The sequence below is a fragment of the Ctenopharyngodon idella genome, chromosome 6, assembly GCF_019924925.1.
Source record: "Ctenopharyngodon idella isolate HZGC_01 chromosome 6, HZGC01, whole genome shotgun sequence".
Taxonomy (NCBI): domain Eukaryota; kingdom Metazoa; phylum Chordata; class Actinopteri; order Cypriniformes; family Xenocyprididae; genus Ctenopharyngodon; species Ctenopharyngodon idella.
Window position 1 is genome coordinate 7619295 of NC_067225.1, and position 26039 is coordinate 7645333.

General features: G+C 37.5%; 1 protein-coding gene and 1 long non-coding RNA gene across 9 annotated transcripts in view; one reads left to right on the forward strand and one right to left on the reverse strand.

The window, feature by feature from the left end:
• tmeff2b (transmembrane protein with EGF-like and two follistatin-like domains 2b) overlaps nucleotides 1-5326 on the reverse strand; it is a 79348-nt gene extending 74022 nt beyond the window's left edge. The window contains exon 1 of the mRNA XM_051897166.1: nucleotides 4829-5326. Within this exon, the coding sequence (XP_051753126.1) occupies nucleotides 4829-5000 (172 nt within the window). The 5' untranslated portion in view covers nucleotides 5001-5326. The remainder of the gene's footprint in view (nucleotides 1-4828) is intronic.
• On the forward strand, nucleotides 3068-15378 carry LOC127514383 (uncharacterized). 8 transcript variants are annotated; one of them, XR_007930611.1, is made up of 5 exons: nucleotides 3068-3490; nucleotides 5386-7007; nucleotides 7184-7252; nucleotides 9096-12391; nucleotides 15200-15378. It is a non-coding gene; the product is annotated as an uncharacterized LOC127514383 (long non-coding RNA). The 8 variants fall into 8 exon arrangements; XR_007930617.1 differs by lacking the exon at nucleotides 3068-3490 and having other exon boundaries at nucleotides 5417-5561; nucleotides 6958-7007; XR_007930615.1 differs by lacking the exon at nucleotides 3068-3490 and having other exon boundaries at nucleotides 5423-5561; nucleotides 6897-7007.
• The last annotated feature ends 10661 nt before the right edge of the window (nucleotides 15379-26039 follow it).

Genomic DNA, 26039 nt, shown 5'->3' on the forward strand with positions numbered 1-26039 from the left:
AACATGTCGACAACACGAACCAAACTCTTCCAGGCCTCAGCTACAACTAGTGTTTGAGGGCAGGTCAAATTAGACATTTGCAGGAAACCAATGAAGACCAGAGGCGGGCATAATGCAAATTTGTTACAAACCTATGTAGGAATCACTCTCAGAAAAAAAGGTATGGCGCTGTCACTGGGGCAGTACCCTAAGGTACAAAAGTGTAAAGGTACATCTTTGTACCTTACTTACCCCTAAATGGTACATATTAGTACCTTAAAGGTTCATATTAGTACTTTAAAAGTACATACTAGTACCTTTTCACTTTTGTACCTTAGGGTACTGCCCCAGTGACAGCGCCATATCTTTTTTTTCTGACAGTGAATTGCAGAATTACTGATGACTCATTTTAGCAGTTCAGAATTGGTTCTTTCTTTTGGGAAACAATCATTCCTGACAAAGCATAATAGTATGTTTTAATTTACAAAAGACTGCTGCTTCGATTAGTAACCTAGACAAGGTGAAGAATCTTAAATATTTCTTATTTATTACATTTTACATCATATCTAGACTGAAACCTTTCTGTTTATTTACAGGTTTAGATTGTGAATCCATGGTAATACTTCAATGTTTGCATGTTGTTCAGGTGTGTGAGCACGTAACCTGTTTTCAATGTTTAGGAATTGTAGAACAGAGGAAATAACAATGTTCAGAATGAAAAACAGAAACATCTGCCATCATGCATATTTAAACACGGTGCTCTTCCTAACCACTCAGCTTTATGAGCGTGCACTCTGGAGGGACGTCTCCGATTACTGTCCTTTATTTCTCCTGCTCACCTCCAGGTACACAACTCACACTCCACCATTCAATACCAACTCGCTCTTTCTCCCTGAATGAGCCAAGCGGCATTATTATTTTATAACAAACACTCTTGCGTTAGCCATTCAATTAGCCCTGCAACATCTTCCTGGTGGTATACATTAGTCATGCCTCCTCTGAGCCAAGTAATGATGGCAGAACAGAGATAAATAGAGGCGAGAACTCTCTTCCTCCTCGTTTTTCTTGACTGAGTAGTGGCATCCTTCCTGTGCTCTACTGGATTAAATCTCAATAATGGCATTAAAAGAGGGATAAAACAGAGAGAGCTGAATGGAAAACCCCAAGAAACCCAAAATAGGGCACCACAACTTCCTCATTAGCCCAGGAGCTCAGACAAGCTTTCCCTGAAGACCTTCCACTCTCATAGTCTTTCTATTTCTTCCTCTCTCTCACACACACACACACAATCAAAATAGGCTCTGGCGTACCGAGTGTCTAAGGAATGAGAAATAAAGCGCTGAGGTGCAGGATTAGACTAATCCCTGTGGTCTTTCACAGTCTGAAGGAGAGAGAAATTTGCAGATGAAAGGCCCAAATAGTCAGGTGCTCTCCTCCTGCGCTGAAGTTATGCAGTGCAAAAATCTTCTTTTTCAGTGTTTTTGTTGTTTTCTAACAAATATTCTTAAATCAAGTTACATTTACATGAAAGGAAACATTTTTAAAGATAATTAGACTTGTTTTGAGTGGGGACCAAAAGTCTGAAACCACTAGTTAAAATTCACTATTTCTAAATTAATTAAAAATTATAATTAAAAAAATATATATTATCAGCATACCAATATGGGTGACAAAATAAATGTTACTTTCAGAATGTCTTAGAATTTGAAAAACATTATGATCATGTAATCCAGCAGGATTTGAGAATGATCCCAAGAGATCATTAGATTTTGAACACATTTTCAATAGCTGTGTTTCCACCAAAATTACCCGGAATAATTTGTCCCAGGAACTTTTTTTTTCCCCCAGACCTGTTGCTGTCTGCATTTCCATCACGGTCTAAAGTACCGTGAAGATTAGTCCGGTGATGTAGGACTGTGCGCGACTTTCCAGTTCTTGCTGAATTTCGTCCTCCGCATATAAGCTTAATAAAGCCTGAACCTCCTTGTCGGTCAATCGGTCGTATTTTTTAAACTCCATTGTTGATTCAAATAGCAAACAACTCTAACTGCACACACCGCAACAGACTTTTAAAAATGGTGGTTGAAATAAAATGCTGCGTGGAGTCAACCAATCAAATTGCTGCGTGAACTGAACTTTGAAAAAGTACTACCTCGCAAGCAGGGACTTTCTGAGGGGGACATTTTTACCCAGAACTTCATTTAGACCCTGGTTCCTGGGGTCGAAACACACCGAGTACCACCTCAAAGTTCCTAGTTCCTGGGGAAAGTTCCTGCGGTGGAAACGCGGCTAATGTAAACTCCACTGTTTTATTGTTATTTTTAGTTTTATTGTTATTCCCCCAAAATAACTTTAAGTATAAAACAAGACTAAATTTGGTTGGATTCATGCTATGCCAATGGTGTAAGAAAATGACCTCTTTCAAAAATGTTCATAATTTTGTTTTAAGAGGTCTCCTACTATAGGTTTACATGTATCCAAAGTCAAAAATCACTTTAATTTTCTTATAATATACATTGCACATCACCTCTCACAGTGTCTGAAACGGCTCGATAAAGACCTCCTTTTTGAGAGCTTTCTCTGCTCTGATTGGTCAGATGGCCCAGTCTGTTGTGATTGGTCTACCTCTTACAGAGCATGTTGGAAACGAAACGCCCATTACCATATCTTAATTTCAGCTCCAGAGGTTTCCTCAGCAGCACTTGTATACAGTACACAGTGATATGAACAGCAACAATGGTGTCGGTTTTACCGTATCAATTCCAGTGCGACTCCTCAACCTTTGGAAGTGCGTGCAAAGTGGATTCGCAGTGCAGAAAACAGTGTCTTCGCTGTACTTAGTAAACGTTGTTTACAGGCAGCCAATGAAGACCATAGGCTAGCCTGCCATTATGCAAATTTGTTACAAACCTAAATAGATACGTGACGGAAGTGATTCTGGAATTGCCGACGACTCGTTTCGGAAGTTCAGAAACGATTCTTTCCTTTAAGGAGACAATAACTTTATTTGTCGTGCACTTTGCAGATCTTTTACATTCACAAACAGCTATATTGCACACTGCGTGAAAAGTAATATTCTAAAAAGTATAATAGGGCACTTTAAGAGGAATGATTGGCAGTGTATTATTCTGTAAGAGGCAAGCAAGCATTTATGGGTCATTTAAACATTCAAATAATCCTTAGCTCCTCGAGGCTCTCAATAGTTCACCAGCGGTGTGACCTGCCTAAACTAGTGTGCATGACTGTGTAAAGCTGCCAAAGAGAAAAGAAGCTTACAACAAAACGACCTGTAGTGTAATGGACTCTGATAGATCTGTATTGGAATATAGTCAAGCCAGCCATCTGGCAGCTTGTCTATCTGACAGCTTATTTTATCAAGCCCTGCTTTCAACACGTGTGACAGCACTGTGGTGGGGTTACGCGATGGGAAGGAATCGATACGACGGAGCCCAGCCCAACACACACAGAATGAGAGAGAGGAGAGAAGAACATGTCAACAGCAAATATACAGGTCTGCTGTACTCTAATTCCCTTCATTTTAATTAGATTTCTTACTGATGTGTCTAGATAGAGAGTAAATTGTTTTATGAAGGATATTCAGCACTAAATCATTTCACATAGGCCACTGTAGGTCTGTGCAACAGATAGATTTCTTGTAGACTGTTGCCCCCCTACAGCTATTTAAAGAGAAACATAATTGCACAGCGGGGCCCTTTGTTCCCAAAGTATCTCCGACAAGCGCTCCCTTTCAGTGCCACATTTACTCCACTGATATAGAGTAAAGCAGCACCAGATGTACTTGTTTGAAGCCAGATGATAGCCTTCACAGATTTCACATGCACAAATTACTTAGTGGTTGCAAATCGTTGCTGGTAACTCAAAAGTTGCAGGTGTACTGAAAACCTGAGCTACCTCTCAGAATCACAATCCACAGTGAAAATTGTACCTGTAGATAGTCCCTGAAGCAGCACCCTCACACCTTTGTGCCTGAAGAATGCACATTAGCACATTAAAGTAAAAATATGAACCCTATTACACCATTATAGGATAAAACAGGTACAAATGTGTAACTTTGAGGGTGACAAGCTGTTACACCCCCAATTCTTTTCCTCACAGTGAACACAAGTTATTTTTCTGCCTGATGAGATGTGCTACCAAGCATTGTAATTTTAAAATTTAAAAAAAAAAAGTTTAGGTAGGCCTAGATCATCTTAGGTCAGATTTTCAGAACAGGTTAAATCATAACAAATTCACACGTTCAAATGTCATTAATTAAATTGTTACAAAATATACAAGACTAGGTTACTACATGTTGCAGTCATTAATAATACTGATTTCGTAAGTACACAAAATGACATGCTCAATTTCGAAATCACTTGCAGTTCAGTAAGTGAGTCAAATGTTGATTTAGTACCTCTCTGAAGATTTCTGTGAGTTGAAACCATAGGTTGAAATCGATAACTAGTGATGTCGTCGAGCCTTTTTGAACGATTCCTTAAGAGTCATTTGTTCGTGAGACGGACTAGCATGTTTGTTTTTGTGTGACAACCGAAAGACGTGTTTTTTTGCCATTATTTTGCAGTACACTTCTTTTTTTATATATCTTATTACATTCAATTTAGATCACAAACTCAAAAGACATGTTTTTTTTTGGGTGACCCATGACTGACCAAGACTCCAGGTGGACTAAACATAAGTGTGCGCTAAGTTATTCTAAATAAAATCACTAGCTCAATGATTAATTAATAGGCCTAACTCCATTAAAAAGAGACAAACTTGCGAAAATAGACGCGCAAAGGTGCACGTCATTGGAGAGAGTTAAACAGAGCAGCGTGTTCGGGTCTCTTACCGGAGCAGTTCCACCCGGTGGGTGTTTGACAGTCGCTCAGCGATGATGGGAACGCGCAAAGTTGTTTCAGTGGTAATATACAAAAAAAGCAATAGGTCGTAAGTAAAACTAAATGTGTCCAATTCTCCTGCCGCGGTCTGCGTGTCTGTCGCAGCACAGCGCAAAGAGCCATCTCAGTTCACCGGGAATGACACGGGGACATGAACCGAGGGATCCGATCCCACGACGAGCGCAGGCGACACAGATCTCAGCAGCGGAGCAGTGATACACATCTTCCGGGCAATGCTGCGATGATCCCCATGTATGTATGTGCTCTGATACCGGTGCGGTTGGACTGTCTTGACAAGTGGAAGTGTCCGGTTGCAGTGATGAAACTCAAAGCTGAGATGAAAAGATATAAACATCCAAGCATGGACCTGAAAAAGCTGTCCGGATCCACTAGTTGATCACTCCATTCTGAGGGGAAAATAATGCTAAAGCGCTGGCTTAAGTATCTCTCTCTCTCTCTCTCTCTCTCTCTCTCTCTCTCTCTCTCTCTCTCTCTTTTCCTACATGAGGTTGTCTGAGAGTGTCTTGTTCGGCTGGTGTCTGGCTCTCACTGTGAGGATGAGGATGATGGTGGTGATGAAGGTGAGAGGTGGGCACACGCTTCGGCGGCGCGGATTGGCTGTATCGGGTGTAGCGGGTACCGAGCCGTGTAATACAGCATCACAAGCGGAGATCAAGAGTGCAAGTGAGACTTCCTTTACCCAGGGCGGTAAAGGGAAATAGCCTACAAAAGATGTTTACTTATTCAAATCATTAGCTTTGACCCAAAAAAAAAAAAAAATGTGTTAACTCTTACTCGACTTAAAACTTATTTTTCGCATTTCTCCAGACCTTTTCGTTACTTTTGCAACAGAATAACAGTTGCAAATATAAGCTGCTCGTTGATGTTTGATTCGCAAAAGAATTGTTTGAACGAATCATTTGAGTCGATTCTTTTCCATGTAGGCTAGGCTACCTTTCAAACGGGTTCGCAAAGCGGTCTGAACTATTCGAATGTGAATCGCGAATCTGAATCAAATCACAAGAGAAGCACCCTGGAACACGTAATTCGAAGAAGAGACTGTTCGTGTAAGCTTTAATCTTTGATTTTTTTTAAATATATAAATTAATTTGATACATGTAAGGATTTTTATTAGGAGCGGTGTGAAAAGCTGATATATTTGTAGGCCTAGTTTCCGTGGGAAATACGAACATGCCGCCGTTATCTTGTGCCATATCTTTATGTGCCATATCTTTAATAGATCTATAAGAATCTTATGAGTTTAAATGGGGCCTACCGCCTACAAAACTCGTTTAACCTGAAACTGAACACTCATTTGTCTGAATTGTTATAGTCAGGCATACAAAGGAGAAAACACCATATAATAAAAAATGGGTACAAAGTTAAACAGAAATTATTATTCTATATTTTAAATAGTATCACAATGAAACAATATTTTGTCTGTGCTTGCCCAAACAAAAATGTAGAGATGCTAGAGTGTTATTGGAGTGTTGCTATGCAGTTGCTGGGGTTTTCTACATTGTTATTTAACTCATTTATGTTGTTTTTAGGGTGTTCTCATGCTGCAGGGGTGAGCAATAGTTACCTTAGCGATCACCACTAATTATAAAACCAGCACCTCCAACGCATACTGGGAAAACATGTGTCATCCTGTGTATCTCTTAGTGTATATTGCGAGGTATTATTATATTATTAACTAGGCATAGATTCTCAAAATTTCTGTTAATTCCTACTATTTCAGGTACATTGCAGCTTAATTGTTTTGCTTGCTCTATAATTTTGTTTTGTTGTGCATCAGTTGATCTCCGTACAACACTCACAACACTAAACTCTTGATTAATCAAGCCAGTGGCAGCTCCAGTCTCTAAAGGGAATGATGCATAAGCACTTTTCTTCTCACACCCGTGTATCTCGTCAAACATTTAAATGAAATGCTGCGCATGAGTTTGTGTTTCTCTGTTTCATTTCACGAGCATGCACTGAGTGAGGTGGTGTGTCACTCATAATTATCTGTCTCAGCTTCAGAACAGAATAAGCAAAGCACACACTGTTCACAACTCTCCTCTCCTGTCACACCCAGTTGGTGCTTGTTCTCAGGATAAGGACGCATGACTCTGTCAAACATTTAAGGTCAGTTAAACTCAGTTGATTCCCATCAGTTTAATACAATCCTGCTCAGATTTGCATTATTTCTTTTCTGTAGATTTTTCTTCACTTTTGCTTTCAATAACTGTGTTGACATAGTCTAGTCAGACAGATATTACAATCAGCTGTGTCCTTGACCAGTGATTCTTGAACTTTTTCAGTTTGCTTGCCACTTCAACAATACCTAAAACCCTGAATCTGGGCAAACCACCAACTAACTGAAACCTACAGTAAGTAATGTACAAATTATCCTTCGATTATATCAGTCTTGAAATAGAATCACATTTATTGATCCATAATTTTGCCAGACTGCTACTTTCACTATCTAAGAATTTGGACCGAACACTTACGTACCGTGATGTTCATGGGTGAGATTGTAAGGGGGTGTTTTTTGAACATTCATGCTTGAATGTTCAAAAAACATTATTTTTAAAATATACATTGTCAGTAACGCTCTGTTTAGCTCCTGTCTCTTTGAAGCCCATCCTTCCAAATAACTCAATGTGCTCTGATTGGTCGGCTGGACCAGTGTGTTGTGATTGGTCGCCCGCTTTGAACATGTTTCGGAAAATGTCATTACAATAACCGTGGATGCATCCGAAAACTGAAAAATGCTGCCTTCGGAGGAGCATTCCAATGTAGGAAGGCATCAAGGCACATCCAAATCCAAAGTTAGCTTCACATCTCATGAGATGCCTTCATCTGATCGATTTTTGAAGGCAACGTAGATGTATTCTTCATTGCCTTTGATATCCCACAATCTTGTGCTTTCCATTTTGTGACAGTTGAGCTAAAAAATAAAGATGGCATCCGAAAGTTGCGTTTGGTGGTGTGTAAATGTATGTTTTTGACCATTGTTTTCCACTTTTGATGTCATTTCTAGCAAGAAATGAATATTGTAGAAATTAAATATTCGCTTAGTTATCACCACAGCTTGTGCTACTTTGCTGTAGATCATTAAACCATTACGCTGCCTCAGAAATCTATCCGAAATCAGTTCATGAGGTGCCTTCATGTGCAAACATTGCCTGCAAAGTCAATGCCTGATAGGGCAGCGAGGCAACAAGTCATCTGCCTAAGTTTTCGGATATAGCCCGTGAGTTTCAGCTTCTCTGGTGTAAACATTAACCATGGAGTTAGTTTTGCCTTATCATTTTGATAGATTTGGGCTGGAAAAACAGTGTCTCTTGGACATGGCGACAACACACTACTAACGCAACTCAACCAGGCCTCTGCCCTATTTTTTTTTTGTGTTTGCCTTGGTGGGGAATTATTTAAATGAGGAATATTCATTCCCGAAAGAGAACTGAAGACTACAGTCGAGGTGTTTCAGGGAGTTCAGAAACAGTGCGTACTAATATAGAGAATAACTCCATTTGAAGTGGAATTTGTGCTTTGTATCTTTGCAGACCTTTTTCACGTTCAAACAGCAATCAACTCATGAGACACTTGCTATCCTTCACAGAACTCAGTTTGAGAACCACGGTTCAGACATGTTTACATTTTGTGTAATGTAAACATGTCTCGACCTAAATCCTTTAGGGTCTGGTTCAAGTTTGGGACAGAAATTCAATATCAGGAAATGTTATTGAAGAATTGAGGAAATTAAGGAAAATGTAGCTATAAAAAACTTATATTAGAAAAAAAAAAAAAAAACATAAACAAGTGTTTTGTCTCAAATTGTAGGCTATGTGATAATTAAAATAAACAGTATGTTAAAAAAAAATGACAACCTTTGCATACGCAGTTGATAGTAGAAAGCATTGATTGTCATTACTCCAAACAAAAATAATTTGTCAGGTAACTTGTGTGTGGCAACTGGTTTTATTCAAGACAAAAAAAAAAAAATTATTCAATACGACTGACTCAACCTGACAAAATTACAAAGATCACTGGTTGAGGACACTTTCCATGAGCAATAGAGAGTACATTGCTTTGTCAGATTACTGCTGCACTTTTATTTGACTTTTTATAATTATTTTAACAGCAGTCAATGGCCAGATTTAATCCTTCATCCGCATTAAGGCTCAGACTTATCCTGTTCCTCATTCCCTGTCTCTTTTCCTTTTGTAGACCTTTCGACAGGCTCACAGCTCAGACCGGCAATTGTACATCCTGTTACAGCACTCGGTGTGCCCTGCTCCCAGTCCAGCTGTGCTGTAATGCACTTCTGAGCTGGTGGGATCGAACCGAAGCTCTGCTCAATAGCAGCAGGACTTTTGGGATTTTACGAGGATCTCGATGAGGAGTGGATTCTGCTGTTCCTTGAGACAGCTCAGAGGAGCTTGCGCATACCGGCAAGGAAATGTAAGCCTGCAAGGATGTGTGCTGTGAGAGAGAAGTTGTTTTTCCTTTTCTTTTGTTGTGTAATCTGCAATGTCAACTCATATGTCTGTTACTGTCTAACACCACCAGCCGCCTATTTCAGGACCGCTTCAGCACAACAATTCCCACACAATTCAATTAACGGACTGAAAATAGGGCTCCCAAGACTGTCTTTGTTACAGCACTAATATGACTGCCAACGGGAGAATGTAGTCCGTTAAAAGATTCTCCTCCACTAATTCTCCAAGAAGGCCATATTCTAAGCTAAAGAGGCCTTTGTCTTACACTTCCTTTTTGCACGCAGAGCTCCGGCGTCCTCATCTCACACTGACGGCACTCCTATTGTGCTCTTCAGATGAGCTGCTTTAATTGAGCTTTGCTCTAGATCTGTTTAATTTAACTGGAAAGATATTTGCTTTCATTAGTGGAATGTGTTGGGTTGACCTTTGAAGTACTTATTTAGAGCCATGTGGTTAATTGAAAACTTTTGTAATGCTGCTATTAAAGTACCGGCAACATGCATAAAGATTTTCTGGGAAACATACTCGTATTCGGTACTGAACAGAAAGATTAGCGTTATCTGGTGAAATTAAATTGAATATTTACAGGGTCGCTTCTGTTATGCAGTACCTTTGAACTGTAACTTTTACAAAATGAACATGCTCGGCTGCGTTCACAGTCACACAATGATTAGGATTGACTGTATTTACTAACTGTACTTGTTCACTTTGAGGCTGTTTTTAATGTTTCTCCTCCATTTAGTACTTAAAGCTGCAATCTCTAAATTTTGCCTCTTTGTCGCCATCTCTGTTTGAAACCTGCAATTGCAGTTATTTGCGGAATTATCATCTTTACGTGGGTTGCGCATCGGCATGGCTCCTCAGCGCGGATGAATCTAATGTTTCGAGGAGAATGTGTGGTTGTTCACCGCACCAGTGGATACTGTACCTCGCAATCACAGATGGAAGTATGACCAAAATAAGAATTTTCACCGGAAAATGTCTGAACAAGTAAGGATAAATCTGCCACTTTTGTTCTGACCAACTGAGAAAAAAAAGTATTACAATAAATCGCGCTCGGATCACGTCAAAGCATGCAAATTATTATTACTGTTATACTTTGTTCTCAAATTGTTAATGTTAACAAAATCAGCATTGCGTGACTATGTGTATTTAGTGTGTATTACCTGTAGATATCAATTTCTGTACAGTCTAATCTCTAACGTTAATTTGTCATACCATACAATCCGCCATCAAAATGATAAGTTTAATTATTGCAGCTGCTGTGAGAAAAGGCTATAAATGATCCACCACACACTGGTTATGTACTAAATTGATTTTGGATATTTTTTAACCAATTTAAACCGATTTCAAACCAGTTTTAAATCACATCATTACATATATATAGTTTTTAGTCACATGACTGCCACAGAGGCCTGGAGGGCAAAACATGCACAAAACTGCATTACAGACCTGTCAATTTTCTCAAAAGAAGAAAATCAAAAACATGTGAACAAAATGCAAGTTTTGTGACCCATATACAGCACCTGCTGCGGTATTTCAATCATAATAACAGCGGGACGTTCTAAAACGCTTAATGTGAAAAACATTTAAAGTGCCTTAATGTACTAAAACAGTGATATTAAAACATCAAATTCAGCATAAACCTTATTGAAGATGCAAACTATATTCAGGCAAGCCCAGAATTTGAGCGCAACAAAATTTGGTTAAGCTTTATATATATATATATATATATATATGGTTTTCTTTGGAAAAACGTTTAACAAGAAACTGCTCATTGTGTTTATATTCTGGGTTCATCTGCTTGCCTGTACATAGTATGCATCATCAATAAGGTTTATATTGAATTTGGTCTTTTAATATCACTGTCTTACTAAATTAGTACTTAGCACAAACCTGGTAAACATGACTGGTGTGCAGTGGAGGAAAGTCTTGTTTTGCCCTCCAGGTGGTGCGTTCCTATAAGTGTGTGACACCGTGGGAAAACTATGAATTAGTATATATAAATTAGATTTCAAATGTTGTTTGGGACTGTGGCTGAAATAACAAATATCAACTTAATACACATTTGTTGACATATACTTACTGGCCATTTGGAAATAAAGTTTGTTTGTAATACACTACCGTTAAAAATTTTGGAGTCAGTATCATGATTTCCACTAAAATGTTAAGCAGCACAACTGTTTTCAACATTCATAATAAAAGAAAATGTTTCTACCAAATCAGCATATTAGAATGATTTCTGAAGATTCATCTGACACTGAAGACTGGAGTAATGATGCTGAAAACAGGAATAAATTACATTTTTATATATAAATTACATTAAAATATATTACAATACAAAATTAATATGATTACCATCTTTAAAAGTGTGAGTTTAATATTTTGTCCAATATAATGGGGACATGAAAATGTACTGCACATAGTATAAATGACATCAGCTGACATGTCCACTCTCCATTTCTAAAAGAAAACGTGATAAATACAATTTAAAAGCATCATAAATCACAGTCAGCTTTCCCAAGACAGCTTTATATGAATATGTTCATATTCATTCACCCTTGCGGTAAAAATTCGGAATGCGCTTTACCCTTGTGACAGTGTTTTAGATTGTATTGCAGTTGTACAGACGGGCCATGCACCTCCAAACCACAAGAGTGCATCTGTGGTTTGTCCCAGCTCTGTCTGCATTCAGGGCAGCAATAAAAGACAAACCGATCCGATGACTCCCTCAAGGTATATCTAACCTGATTCTGCGTGTCTGTGTTCTCATCTGTCAACTTGACCCAACTGTGACTATTGAGTTTTATATAGCTCTTGTTTAACTATAAATCTTGACTTCATTATGCCTGTAGACCTCAGGGTTTGTCTTTACCTTCCTCTCTTCAGGACAAAATATGAATGATTTAAGGGAGGAACAGATCCAGGCAAGGGCAAATCAGACACCAGAGTGAGTCTTCAACTCTGCACGTTTACCTGCTAACCAGCATGTACAACGCTCCACAAGGACAGCCGGATTAGAAGGTTGTTCAATTCTAAAATTGTGCATATGTGATTTTTTTTTTGAGTACCATATTTGATACATCAGGCTTTTATCATACAGTATAATATTGGAGAATATGGAGCTCATTCTTGGGGAGGAAAAAACACCTAAACTTGTAAGGTTGCTGATATTTATATGGTCAAAAAGTTCTAATAGCTTGTAATGTAAATCAATGAGATCTTTATAACAGTATAACAGACTACATAAAATGCATAAAAATATCAGATGTCAGTAGTCATTCTATCTCCAAACAATATGTCTTAATAAGATGATATTTCAATTATTAGTTTTATTATCAATGCACTGTAGTTTTTATGGTGGGGACAAAACATACAGTATAATGCAAAGCAATACAATGATGATTGAAAGATGTTCAAGTAAATGTTCCTCAAAAAAAATGATACTTACATTTTAACATGTTTAAAAATATACACTGCCCTCCAAAATTTTGGAAACACCCCTGGCAAAGTGTGGTTTTGGACGATATCAGTATAAATCCTTATCATTTTTTGGTGCAAATACATTAAAGTAACTTGACATTATCATTGAAGACCAGCAATAATAATTTTCATTTTGATTACATAATAATGGCAATATATACATGTCAAAGTCAGACATGCCCCTTTGCCAGCTGTGATGCCTGGTTCCTGGTTTAAACTTGGCCCAGGTTTGTAAAAGATTTTTGGGTCAGCACACCTTAATAGCTTCAACAATTGATTGCCAATTAAGTTTAGAATACAATGAACCAATTAGAACCCAGTTTAGGTCAGATAGCTGCTAATGGTGGATATTTTGATGAATCGAAAATGTAAGTTTTTTTCTATGTATAAACTGTTTATGTAATAAAATATGTTTTCATAGTTTGTGTTGTCCCTTATCGGTGCAAAATTTTCACAAATTAAAAAGGATTCATGCCAATATTGTCCAAAACCCCACTTTTCTAGGGCGTTTCCAAACTTTTGGAGGGCAGTGTATATGTATCAACAGTCCAGAAGTGTTCTATCTTGAAATATTACTGACAATATAAAATTATTCTTTTGTTTACCTTACAAAAATCAGTAAAGATTTCACAGCAAAAAGTATTCCGCAATCTGAAGGGGGACATCTTTAGAATTATAGGACATGCTAAAAAATATATAAACTGTCAATCAGACAATAGAAAGCATGTAGTAGATTGTGCACAGCAGGTTTTTCAGAAAGTAATTTAGAGGCCTTAGAATTTTGTGTATCAAATATGATACAGTAGGATTTATAGGGTTAAATTTGTCACCATAACCAAATGTTGTTGTTATTTCCAGCATGTTTTGGACTGGATAAGGAAGGTAAATCTTGAAATGAAGTGCTGTTTTATATGTTCATGTACTGTCCAGAACTCAAGTAAGATATTTTTTTTCTAGTGTAGAGTTGTAAAAGTGCAAATACGTTCATAATATCCACATATTTGGCCCGATCAGCAGAAGTCTTTTGCAGTCAAATGCGCAACACAGTTCTTTATTTATCAGAGCATTCAACTCTTCATACCGACGTGTGAGGGTTGAAGAAGATAAAAAGATGAGAAGATTTTGAAAGTCATAGTAGATTTCACGGGTACTTGTCAAAGCTGAATGCAAATCCAGATCTCTGGTGTTCTTTCATAAAAGCAGGTCAGGCATAAAATGGGGATACAAGAAGAAAAAAAATATCCAATTGCAAGTGAAAGAATAAGCTACGCATTTATGCTGAGATCATGACTGCTGCTGATTTTGCCCATGAATAAAACAAAGAGAAGAACAACAGAAGGAACGTAAAGTAATATTTAAGTGTTCAAAGATGGCTCAGCTTGATACACATCTGAATAAATCAATTCCGGGAGGCAAGGCAGATTAGAGCATGCAGGACGCAGACCAAGAAAAAATAATACCACTGTCATTCACAGACAAAAGCCTGCTTTTTTTGGATCTTATAAATGAGAGGCTCATCTGTCTGAGGAATGGAGTAACAGCAAGTGTGTGAGGGAAGAGGAAGAGAGAGGCAGAGTTGTCACTTAGTTTTGTATTAATGTCTCGAATCAGGGAGTAATGTCATGGTTTATCTTCTGTTATGGATGAAAAACATTTTTCATTGTGTTTCATAAAACATAGCGTATATTTATTGATTGGCTTGGAGAGAATGAAATAAAATAATAGGCTCTAATATCCTTCACCGCAGTATGAGGAGTAAAAGTCAGAAGTTGTCTAGGTTATTTGATTTTAAGTGGCTTTTCTCTGTTATATCTTTGTGCACACTGTGTCTGTACAAAGCCTTTCTTCTGGAAACATCAGGATTAGAGTGTGTTTGTGTTTTTTATTCAAAGAATATTCATTAATTTCCTAGCCACCGTTTGCAAAAATGAAAGCAAAAATGAAAACCACTTGGATTTAAAAAACGAACAAAGAAACATATGCCCTCCTCTGAGAGTTACAATAGATACTCGCACGTAATATTGAGGATTAGGTGCGAGTAAAAAAATTAATATACCGTATTTAGCAGTGATAGTGATAAAAGTAGCAGAATGGTGGTACAGAAAGACGTGCGACCACAAAATGCAAAGAAAACATGATTTTACTGTATGTAGATTTACTGGAATTATTGAATTTTTGTATTTGTGTAATTATAATTAGAATAAGAAGCAGTATAATTGGTTGTTAAATTTTTACATTTATCTGCTGCCTATGAAATTTTACATTTACAATTAGAAGTTTTATATTACACTGTTTTTTTTGTAATTGTGTTGAGATCCATTCTAACATCCCACAATGTATATTTTACAGATGCATTGCAGTCTACAACTTACTCTACAAGAATTACTCTACCAGATGAAATGCACGCATTAGATCTTTTAATTCTGTATTATTTAAATAAATATTGTGTTTGTGGTATGTTGATGATCCAGTGATAGGGGAACAGTCTGTAATCCCACGAGTGAAATCAGTAAACTGGAAGAAAAGCCTCTGTTCTACTGTGTCAATGCTAACAAACAACGGCTATGTATTTTTAAAAAACAATGACTGAAAAACACCTTCTTTCTTGGTGACTTTAAATAAGAAGAGAAATGTTGAGGAACCCAAACCGTCTTACTCTTTGTTACCATGGCTTCCAGATGTTTCATTTATTATTTGTTTTCTTGCCTTTTACTTTCTGATGGCTTTGACATTTCTCTGTACCTCTTGAGAAGAGTGCCTGATCATGTAAAATAAATGGCCTCTCTTGAGGAAGCTTAATATTTTCAAAGCATGCAATGCTATTTTTTGTGATGTGTTTTTGTATTTTTTGGAATTTTTGCCTTTAATTTGCAGAAAAGTAGAAACCGACAGTGTGAGAGAGAGGGATACAGGGGTCACCGTGATTTTGCCAAGTAAGACATGATCCTGGATCAACATATTTTGTTGATCCTGGAACAACATTCCAGTCTGAAAATTTAGTCTTAACCCTATTCCTACCCCTAAACCTAATCCTACCCATAACTTATCCCTAAAATCAGAGGGAAAAGATAGGTGAATAACATTGATGTAGAAGCACCTAACCCTGGTTGCAAGCCTAAACTTGACATAAACGGTAAACTTGTCCCTCAAATCTGATTGGTTGTTTGGAATGTTGTTCCAGGATCAACAAAGATGTTGATCCAGGAACATGTCTTACTTGGCAAAATCATGGTGACTGAGAAACAGGTGACATTCGAATATGCATTATGAAAACAACAGCTTTTTACTCTTTACATGTCTTGAGCAAACACACTACCAATCGTGGCACGGCTCCAACATGCATTTTTAAGTACTTTTTTTTTTTCATAACTAAGAGCTTTGAAATAAAGGAACTTACTCTGATTACACATGAGTGTTTATCAGTGTGTGCATGCCAAGGAGATCTGTAATACCTGGAGAACATGTTCTAAGAAAATTTACAATGTCCTTGTTACACGTTACATGTAGTTACTATAGTAATTACTAAATTGTGTGTAATTACATGCAACTAACCCTAATCCTATAGTAAGTACATGTAGTTATTATTATTACGCAGTACTCAAATGTATAATTACACTGTAACAGGGACACCTTAAAGGTCTACCAACCCAGAAAATGTGAAAAAGGACAACCCAGTAACTTTGTTTTGGTAAGCCTTTCTCTGCAAGCATGTGAGAAAATGAGCCGCTCAGATTTCGCTCCCCTTGACACGTAAGAAGGGGATCTTATTATAATATTACCACCCCTTAATCTGCACGTTTCCACCCACAGCACCGCCATTTTGTTTTCGCAAGTGAGGCAAAGCTGCAGATGAAGAAAATGTAAGTATTTTTAAGTAATGCAATCTGTTTCTTCGGTTCAGGCAGCTCCACTTTCCGTGTGCTTTCCCTTAGCCTCCATACACTCTATTGCTTTATGCTAGCACAAACAGAAGTTGTGTTGACAGAAATGTATCAGTGTTACTTATGACTCGCCCACAAAACAGCTTAGACTACTAATGTGATGTCATTTTACAAACAAAGGGTCAATTCAACGCTGGATTTGCACAAAAGATTAACATGATGGCACATGCTAGTCGATGAGTTGAATCAACTCCACAGCAGCTAAATAAATTTATCCACTAACCATTCAGAAACGTCCAGTTGCATTCTAAAAGTTGTAACTTCTTCCTGAGTCTCTCTATCAGTGTCCGACTCCGGTTTGAACAATGTAAGGCTGAACACCGCTACTGACAATCGCAGGGCCGTAGACAAAACCATAGACATTGAGAGGGACAAGGCACATGGTTATGGCCTTGGACAATCGTCATTTTGGCTGCGTGAAATTCTCCAGCTTTGTTGTTGTTGAGCAACCTAAGCGTAAGCTGTTAAAGCTCCACCCTCTTTTGGAAAGCGGGCGGGAGCAGCAGCTTATTTGCATTTAAAGGGACACACGCAAAAACGGTGTGTTTTTGCTCACACCCAAATAGGGGCAAATTTGACAAGCTATAATTAAATGATCTGTGGGGTATTTTGAGCTGAAACTTCACAGACACATTCTGGGGACAACAGAGACTTATATTACATCTTGTGAAAAGGGGCATAATAGGTCCCCTTTAAAATAAAGTGTAACCAATTTTGATAACATTTCCCATGAAGTTATGAAAACGTTATTTCTGAATGTTCTCTGAACATTCAAAACTGCCAGTTTTTTTTAAAAAAAATCTTGGTTATGCAAATGTTAAGAAAACATTCCATTTTATTATTCTGCAAACTTTATGGGAATGTTACTTTGAATGTTCAAAACAAGTAGTAACATTTAAAAAATAGACGAACGTCCAACTAAAACATTTCAGAGAAGAAAAAAAAATGGCCTAATTATTAAAGACCAGTTAAAGGGTTAGTTCACCCAAAAATGAAAATTCTGTAATTTATTACTCACGCTCATACCGTTCCAGACCCGTAAGACCTTCATTAATCTTCGGAACGCAAATTGATATATTTTTGTTTAAATCCGATGGCTCCGTGAGGCCTACATGGGGAGCAATGACATTTCCTCTCTCAAGATCCATAAAAGTACCAAAAAAATATGTAAATCAGTTCATGTGAGTACAGTAAATAAATGGATGATTGATTCAGCTGCGGGCGCCATCTCCTGGCGAGATGCAGGAATTCATTCAGCACGCGACTCTCACAGTGCATTATGGGTATTCTCTAGCTGTTGAGCGTGCATCGGTTGTACACTCGTTATTGCAGTGCATTGTGGGATTGAATGAGTGCACTCAAAAATCGTCCACTATGGTTTCGGACACCACTACAAATGGCTGTCCCCTCAAATAGTGCCCTATTTAAGGGTATAGGGGGCGATTTCGGACACAGTCTTGTTTCAGCTTCTTCTTCTCCTGCATTTTGATCTGGAGATTCTGAACTCTTTCAGAAGATGCGTAACAGCGCCCCCCTACCGTATAAGCCTGAAAATTCAATCAATGGCGAGAAAAAAGTGAAGTAGATTTAAAGTAAATTCCTATGTACTATAGTAGTTCCTACCAGTGGACTAGCCTACACAAAAATTCAGATACTCAAATTAGGAATATATCTGTTTTCATTATAAATCAATATTTTCAAACAATGTACTTTTATACTATACTTTTATAAATATGCTTTTAAGTATATCTCGATCAAAAGACAGAGTCCAAGTATAGGCCAAATATACTTTGACTTTTCTGTCAGTATAGTCAAGTATACTTAAGTGCAATTTTAAGTATATTTCTCAAAATATTTCTTAGAAGTATATGAAAAGTAGACTGAAAGTATACTTTCTTATTTTTAGTTTAAAAGAATTATACAAATAGCACACTTGAATAAACTTTTTCGTAAGGGTAGTTGTGGAGTGAAAGGCAGCAGACAGGTAAAAATATACACCTATTTTGCGCTTTTAAAAAGCACTCAAAAAGCATATAAGATATATAATAAGATATAACTGATAAAAAGTAAGATGCTTTTTAGAGACAGATAGTGTGGTTACGGCATCAGCTAGCTGGGGCTAACGGGGTCACGCTAACTAGCCGAACCTTGATGACTTGGGGCATATTTTGGCACAAATTTATGAATGCTCTGCATGTGGTATTTCAGACTTTGAATTGAGAAATGTCAGTCCCGTGACCGCCTTTGCACTGGTGTAGACGGATCTGTTCATTTTCAAGTGCGTATGTGAGCATGTGCATGTGTGTCTTCGGTTCGCTCTCTGAAGGGTTTGAATTGTATTAATTCAAACTGCTATTTCTGTGCCCACAAACACAGTCGTTGTGATAGATGTGGCCAATCATGTGATCTGCTCCAAGGGAGAGGTGTCTGATGGGAGATTTCTTGGGGCTATGGATCAACTCATTTGTTCCAGTCTGTAAAAGCACTGGGGGTCTCATTCACTTTGAGGAAGTGTGTATAAAGATCCGCTCTGTGTCTCTGCATTTGTTAATCTCTATCTTAGATCTTTGGGGGTTTGAGAGGAAGTTGTTGGATTTGATGTGCAGTAATTCTCACATCTCCTAAATTGTGGTATTTCAAGCAAGGCCTTGCTTTGATGGCGAGAAGACGGATAAACAAAAGCAATATCTGTCTGCTTGCTGAGCGCCTCATCAAGGCTTCCTATTGCATTTGTCACATCTGCTTTGTTTTCTGGATGCAGATATGAAGGGAGTATAAATAAATCTTTTTCAGACTTTTCTGTCCAGCTGTTTCAGTTTTATTTGATATAGATGTCACAGAATTTTAAAGACAAAATAAGTTTCACACCTCAGTTACACCGTAAAGTAACCTGTAAGTATTGTAAAACAACACATATACACAATACGTCTCAGGACGTAACAAAATGCTACCATAAAAACCTGTTAATTGGTTAACTGTATAATTACCGTACCAAAACCGTACAAAAACTGTAAATAGTTTAACATTGCATTATGATTTTACTGTAAAATGCTGTCATATGTATGGCTTTTGCAAGTAAAAACTATGAATTATGGTGTAAAACAGTAAAATGACATTCCCAGAAGTTCCTGTGTGAAACATTATATGATAATATTTTATTTAAATAGTTTTGTTTCTTCTTATTCTTATCATCATTACTGTACATAGTGTTTTGTGTTACATTTTCTGTTATTTAGTTAAGATTTATTGCATTATTTTTGTGTCGTGTGTTACCCTGATGGTATTTGACCCTGTGCACCATCTATACACAAGTTTTGACCATGTTTTTGGATGAACCATGTTTTTTTTACAATGAACGCTGATTCATCATGTGGCCTTCAGAATAATTCTCATGCAAAACTTCTATCAGATTCACAACAATTAATTCTTACCCTTATATAAGGGTACTGCACAACCATAACATTACAAGATCTTGTAAAACAATGTACTAGCAACAAGAAATTTGTCTGTCCACATAAAGCATCTGATTCTAAACTTCTACAATAAGTTTCTCTTTGTATTTGCATTTGTACATGAGAAGTGATATTTTGGTTCAACGAGGTGTTTCGGTGTGGGGGATTATTTAGCATTACACCACAGAAACAGAATCCATTGAGTGATAAGAACACAGAAGATATTTTGAACAATGTGTTTTTGTCCATGCCAATGTGGTCTAAAACAACACTGGACCCCACTGACAAGGACAAAAAGAACAGTTAATATCAAAATATTTCCCATATAAGCAGATGATGCCCATTTTCACTGCCTAAACATTCATAAAATCTTGACATGCAGTGTATCTCATCAATGTCAGTTTCAAAACAGTATACCAATTAGAAGCAGTCTTGCATTTTTAAATGAAAGAACAACTGTGTGAACGTATCCATGATTGTTAAATGAGAGCCATTGTCACTTCACTTTTTCACTATCAGACACTTCAGGCAGGGGATTAACAGGTCCCGTTCACGGAAACTCTATTACTGCGACTTAATCGAGTTCATAATTGCATTAGCTTGCTTCACTTACCAGCCGAGCTCGCTGGACGACGCCTTTGGCTCTAACTCAACAGCTTAAGTATTATAGGGACAAAATGGCCAAGTACATTAAATGGATACTATCTAGTTATAGACACATCTCTTTAGCCAAGCATTCACATAATACACCTCTTAACCCTGTACTTCAGTTATATCAGATCAAATGCACATGATTATCTTTGCTTGAAATGTTTTGAACAGCAGCTACGCTAATTATTTTCCATTTGCTTTTCTGTTTTATCCCGGGATGCCCATCCCGAGGTAACTAGCGACTACGCCAGCTCCAGTTTGGATCCAGCCTCTTATGAAGTCTTCAGATGCCCCAACATGTGTGAAGAGATGACTCCAACTCCTTCAGATGACGCAAACTCTGAATCAGCTTGCACTAATGCAAAATTTTCTATATAATGTAATCATTATGTTCACAACATAATAATTACCTTCTGAAGGGCTGTTTACACGACACCATTTTCAACTAAACACTGAAAACTTTTTATGAGTTTTGGCTGTTAATTTACATGACAATGGCGTTTTGGTGGCCTGAAGACGCAAACTTTTGAAAACAGGTTTTAAAGTGCACGTTTTTGAAAACAATACCGTTGTCATCTCCGTGTAAACTCCAAAAATGCGAATCTGTGAAAACGGTGACGTCATGCAATTGTATATTACATGTTTAGACTATCCAGCTTATTTTTCAACATGTTTTCTGTGAATGTGCGAGACTTACGATTTTTAGCTGCTATAGGGAAATAAGCTAACTGCGTGACTTATTTATTTGAAATAGAAAATTCAAATAAACATTATAAATGTCTTTACTGTCACTTTTGATCAATTTAATGCATCATTGCCTAATTAAAGTATTCATTTCTTGCAAAAAAATCTTACCCTTAAACTTATGAAGGGTATGTATGTATGTACTCTACAGTATTTATGTTGATTGATTGATTGATTGATTCACTTGTTTTCATTGGTGAGGTGAAACATAGACAAATCTTTTTCTTTTTTTTATTCTTTCTTTACTAGTGATCACAATGACCAAATTTAGATATATAAATGGATGATTTCTGCCATAGCATTTTAGACAAACATCTTTTATTAAACCTACAATAAATGTACAAATGTAACCCTAACCCTTTATTTTCAAAGATACAATTCATTATTTTAATAAGTCACATTTAAAGTCCACTTGATTTAAATTATGCACATGTCCGCTAGCTTGAATGACACTTTTGCCTACAACCTTCTTTTTGTAACATGAACTAGCATCATTATCATTAGCGATAGCAGACAATAGCTTCCTGAGGTCTTTCTCGGTCAGAGACTGCAACATTTCCATTAGCTCTGAATCACAAATGCCAACTTGATGATATTGAGCTCAGAGCTGAGATCACCATTAGGGCTACGATCCATTGACGAGTTCCCTGAAAGTGATGCTTGCCGATTGATGAATTAGACTGCTCCTGTCTTTTGTTGTCAACGCTAATGGAACGATAGCACTGGTCGATGATTGTCAGGGTGATATTGGGAGCTCAATAATACGTCTTTATTTAGACACACACAGGAGCAAGCAGGATAAGGGGCTTGAGTGTAGAGAAGTGCATTAGCAGGCATTAGCGAGCATGCTAATCATCACTCAAGGGAGGAAAGAGGAGGCCAGGAGAGAATAAAAAGGACTGAAGCAATGCAATCACTCCACTCTCAAACATGAGAGAGCACATTTACTCTAAACGCATGGATGCAGATCATCAGATTCGAGTGTTTATGGACTTTTCATAAAATCAATAGTGAATTCAAAAGAGCCCCAAGCTTTTCTCACCCACTCAAAATAAAAATTTTTTATATATACCAAAACACTATGCAAAGTCTGTTTGATTCCATGAATATTTGTGTCAGTAATGTGAGTCTTCATTTCAGTGCCAACCAGAGGTTTGGTAGTATCATGAACTTCACCCTTACACATCCGATCACAAGTGTACAATGATAATAACAGGTTTTAAAGGGTTCAAAGAAATTTTGTGATCCAATCACACATTACAGACTCTAAAGCTTCCTGATGTGTCCCGGACAACAGTAAATGACCGTCTACTCACCTGTCAACCATTGTGCCAAAACAAGGGTTGTACTCCTCAAATGTTACACTTGTGGTGACCTTTTTAGCATGCAGTAACATAGGGTTAGAGCCATTCAGAATTAAATTGCGCAATTTAGTTTCTGATTTGAACTGAAGTAGAACTGAGGTAGAAAATGTAGGATGCAGAACTGCAGAATTCAAAATTGAATGTAAGGAATCAGAATTGAAATTGACTTGAAATTTAAAGAAATTCAAATACTAAATTTTTAAAAGAAACAAAACAAAACCATTGTTGGTTTGAAAAGTCTTGTTTGAGTTTTGGGGAAAAAAATTAAAAGTTGAAGTTTGAAGATGGATGGATGGATAGATATAATACAACATTTTGTATCATGCAGTGGGTCTTAAATGCACATTTGCATTTTGCACTTGATTTGTTTAATTGTTAAGATGATAAAAGAAAGTATTTTAGTTTTTTAGTACAATCAATAAAAAAAAATTGTCCCCAAAAATAATTCCCCAGTCTGATGAGGGTCAGACTGTTTAAAAGAAATTGAAAATAGATGGTGATTTTTGTATTCTCTCTCTTCGAATAAAAACACTTAAAGTGATCCCACGCTGACTGTCTTTACTGGGATAGTACCCTATTTTGATATATATTCCCATTGAGAGCACTGATAATCTGGATTTAGTAATCTGGAGAAATTTGTATCTAGATCAGAGTTTGAAAAGCCGGCACAAAAGTAAGATGGATTACCTGATTATGGATAGCAAAACATGGGATTTCCAAAACCGGATCATTCTGATCCAGATTAAACTTTTTTGGCCAATTGTGCCCTAGTGTAAACAGGGCCTTTGCACAGATATAATGGAATTCTATAGTTTTTTTCCTTCATTGATGCATTCACACTAAGCGCCGTGACACACCAAGCTGACGGTCAGCCTTTGGCCAACGTTGGTCTGTCATTGAGTGTCTGTTAAGCATTCCAATACGTTAATATTTTCATAACATGAGCCGCCTGGAATGAAGAAAGTGATCAACATGATTGGTATTCAAAATGGTAAGCAAGTGCTGCTTTGTTTGCGGGTTTTATATCTGCAGTCCTTTTGTTTTTTCTTTTTTAATGACGAATATAGACTATTGATACCTGCTGACATACGCAAAGAGTTCCTTACACGCAGAACGCATGTGCTCGTTGGCAGTCAGCTGTAGACTTTGCGGTGTGTTCAAGCACAGCTTTTTGTTCCAGTTGCAGCCGATGCGAGGTGACAACACAGATCGGCTTCCGTTGCCGCTAGTTCTTTGACATCAGCTTGGCATTATAGTGACACCTTATACTCTATATTGGCAAGTGGAATTGGATGGGCTAAGATTGATTCAAACTCATGTGAGTTTTTCTGCCACTGAAAGAAGTTAAAACTGCACCCAGCTAGATTTTTGGCTGAAGAAAATAAGACAGGTCAGAACTCAAGGGCAATAAATAATTCAGAAAGTTGAAGGCAGTATTGATGAGGGCAAACACCTGTGTTTGTCAGCATCCCAGATGTGAGTGAGGAGTAATCTGATTGAGTCAGCGTCTTACTAAAACACAGCACTGCTTTGTGCTCTAACAGGCCTGAATCACTGTAATGGTGATGGATCTACCAGGTGGTCTTATCACATGTAAATCACTCAGTTTTCTCTCACTAGACACACACTTTGAGGATTTAAAGGACAATCTGCCAAGCACTTTTTCTCTGAAAACAGACGATATGTATATAAAAATGCCTTGTTGCAATCTTTGAATCTTTGAAATCATATGTTGCCATATGGTTTTAGCTTTTATGCTCTGAAGTTGAATCTTCCTTTTGATTGAAGGCACCATGACATGAACCAGGGGCATTTCATCAGGCTTTCTAGTAATTTCATGAATAGAAAGTTAAAAAGAAGAACACTTATTTAAAATAGAAATCTTTTTTAACATTATAAATGTATTTACTACAACTTTTGATCGATTTAATGCATCCTTGCTTAATTGAAGTATTAATTTATATATAATATATATATATATATATATATATAAAAATTCTTACTTACCCCAAACTTTTGAACGGTACACTCTCAGAAGGATTTGGTAGCAGCTCAAAAACATACATAAAATTTAAATAACATACATAATCATTTAAAAGATTTCTAACCTTTTTGGCATAAAGAGTTCTTTAAAATTGAATTAAGAACCCTAGGCTTCTATATAGAACCCCACCGAACCTTTTTCTAAGAGTGTCGTGTATTTTTAGGCCCCCCATTAAAAAAAAAAGTGTCCCCATAATTTGATACCCATATTTTCATATTTTGACAAACGATAGAAGACATTTGCAGGTTTCGTTTCCCACATTGGACTGTAGGTAAATATGCACCTCGCCCAGCAGTCTTTTTGCTTTTTGCATTCTGTATCACATTACTATTTTGGTGTGAAAAACCACTTTGTTTCTATGGCTTCTGATTATTACCACACCTGTTCTGTTTTCCCTTGATTACTCTCCCTGCGCATTTACTCCCTTAGTTTCCTCTGTTCATTGTTCAGTCTCATTTGCGTTTATGTATGATGTTGTATTCTAGGAGTTTGATTCCTGTATTCTCCTGCATGTTTCCAAGTAAAGATTGTTATTGAATATCCTGCACTGTGTGATTATTACTACCACATCCAACAAGTTACAGAAGACTGAACTGGCACAGAAAAATGGACTTACCTGCAGTCCACCTGCTCTGTTCAGAGCAGAATCAGCATAACCTTGAGGACCACACCAAGGACTTCCTAGATCTGGCATGCCTCACCCACTACCCAGATCACTCGCTTTACGTCTTTTACTATACTAGCCTCAGCAAGCAATCCAAGGCACGCCTGCCTGGCGATGGTCCTCAGGGGAATTTTGCCGTGTTTGTAGAGTGGGTGCTGGTGAACAACGCTTCTCCATCTGCCCCGTTGCGTAAGACATCACCAGCCCCACTCCGGACCCAGAGACCAGCCAGCCGCTTCAGGATAAACCCGTTTGCGGCAGGATATACCACAAACACGGAGCCTGAGCCTACCGTGATGCCAGAGTCAGAGCGGATGCTAAAGCCTATC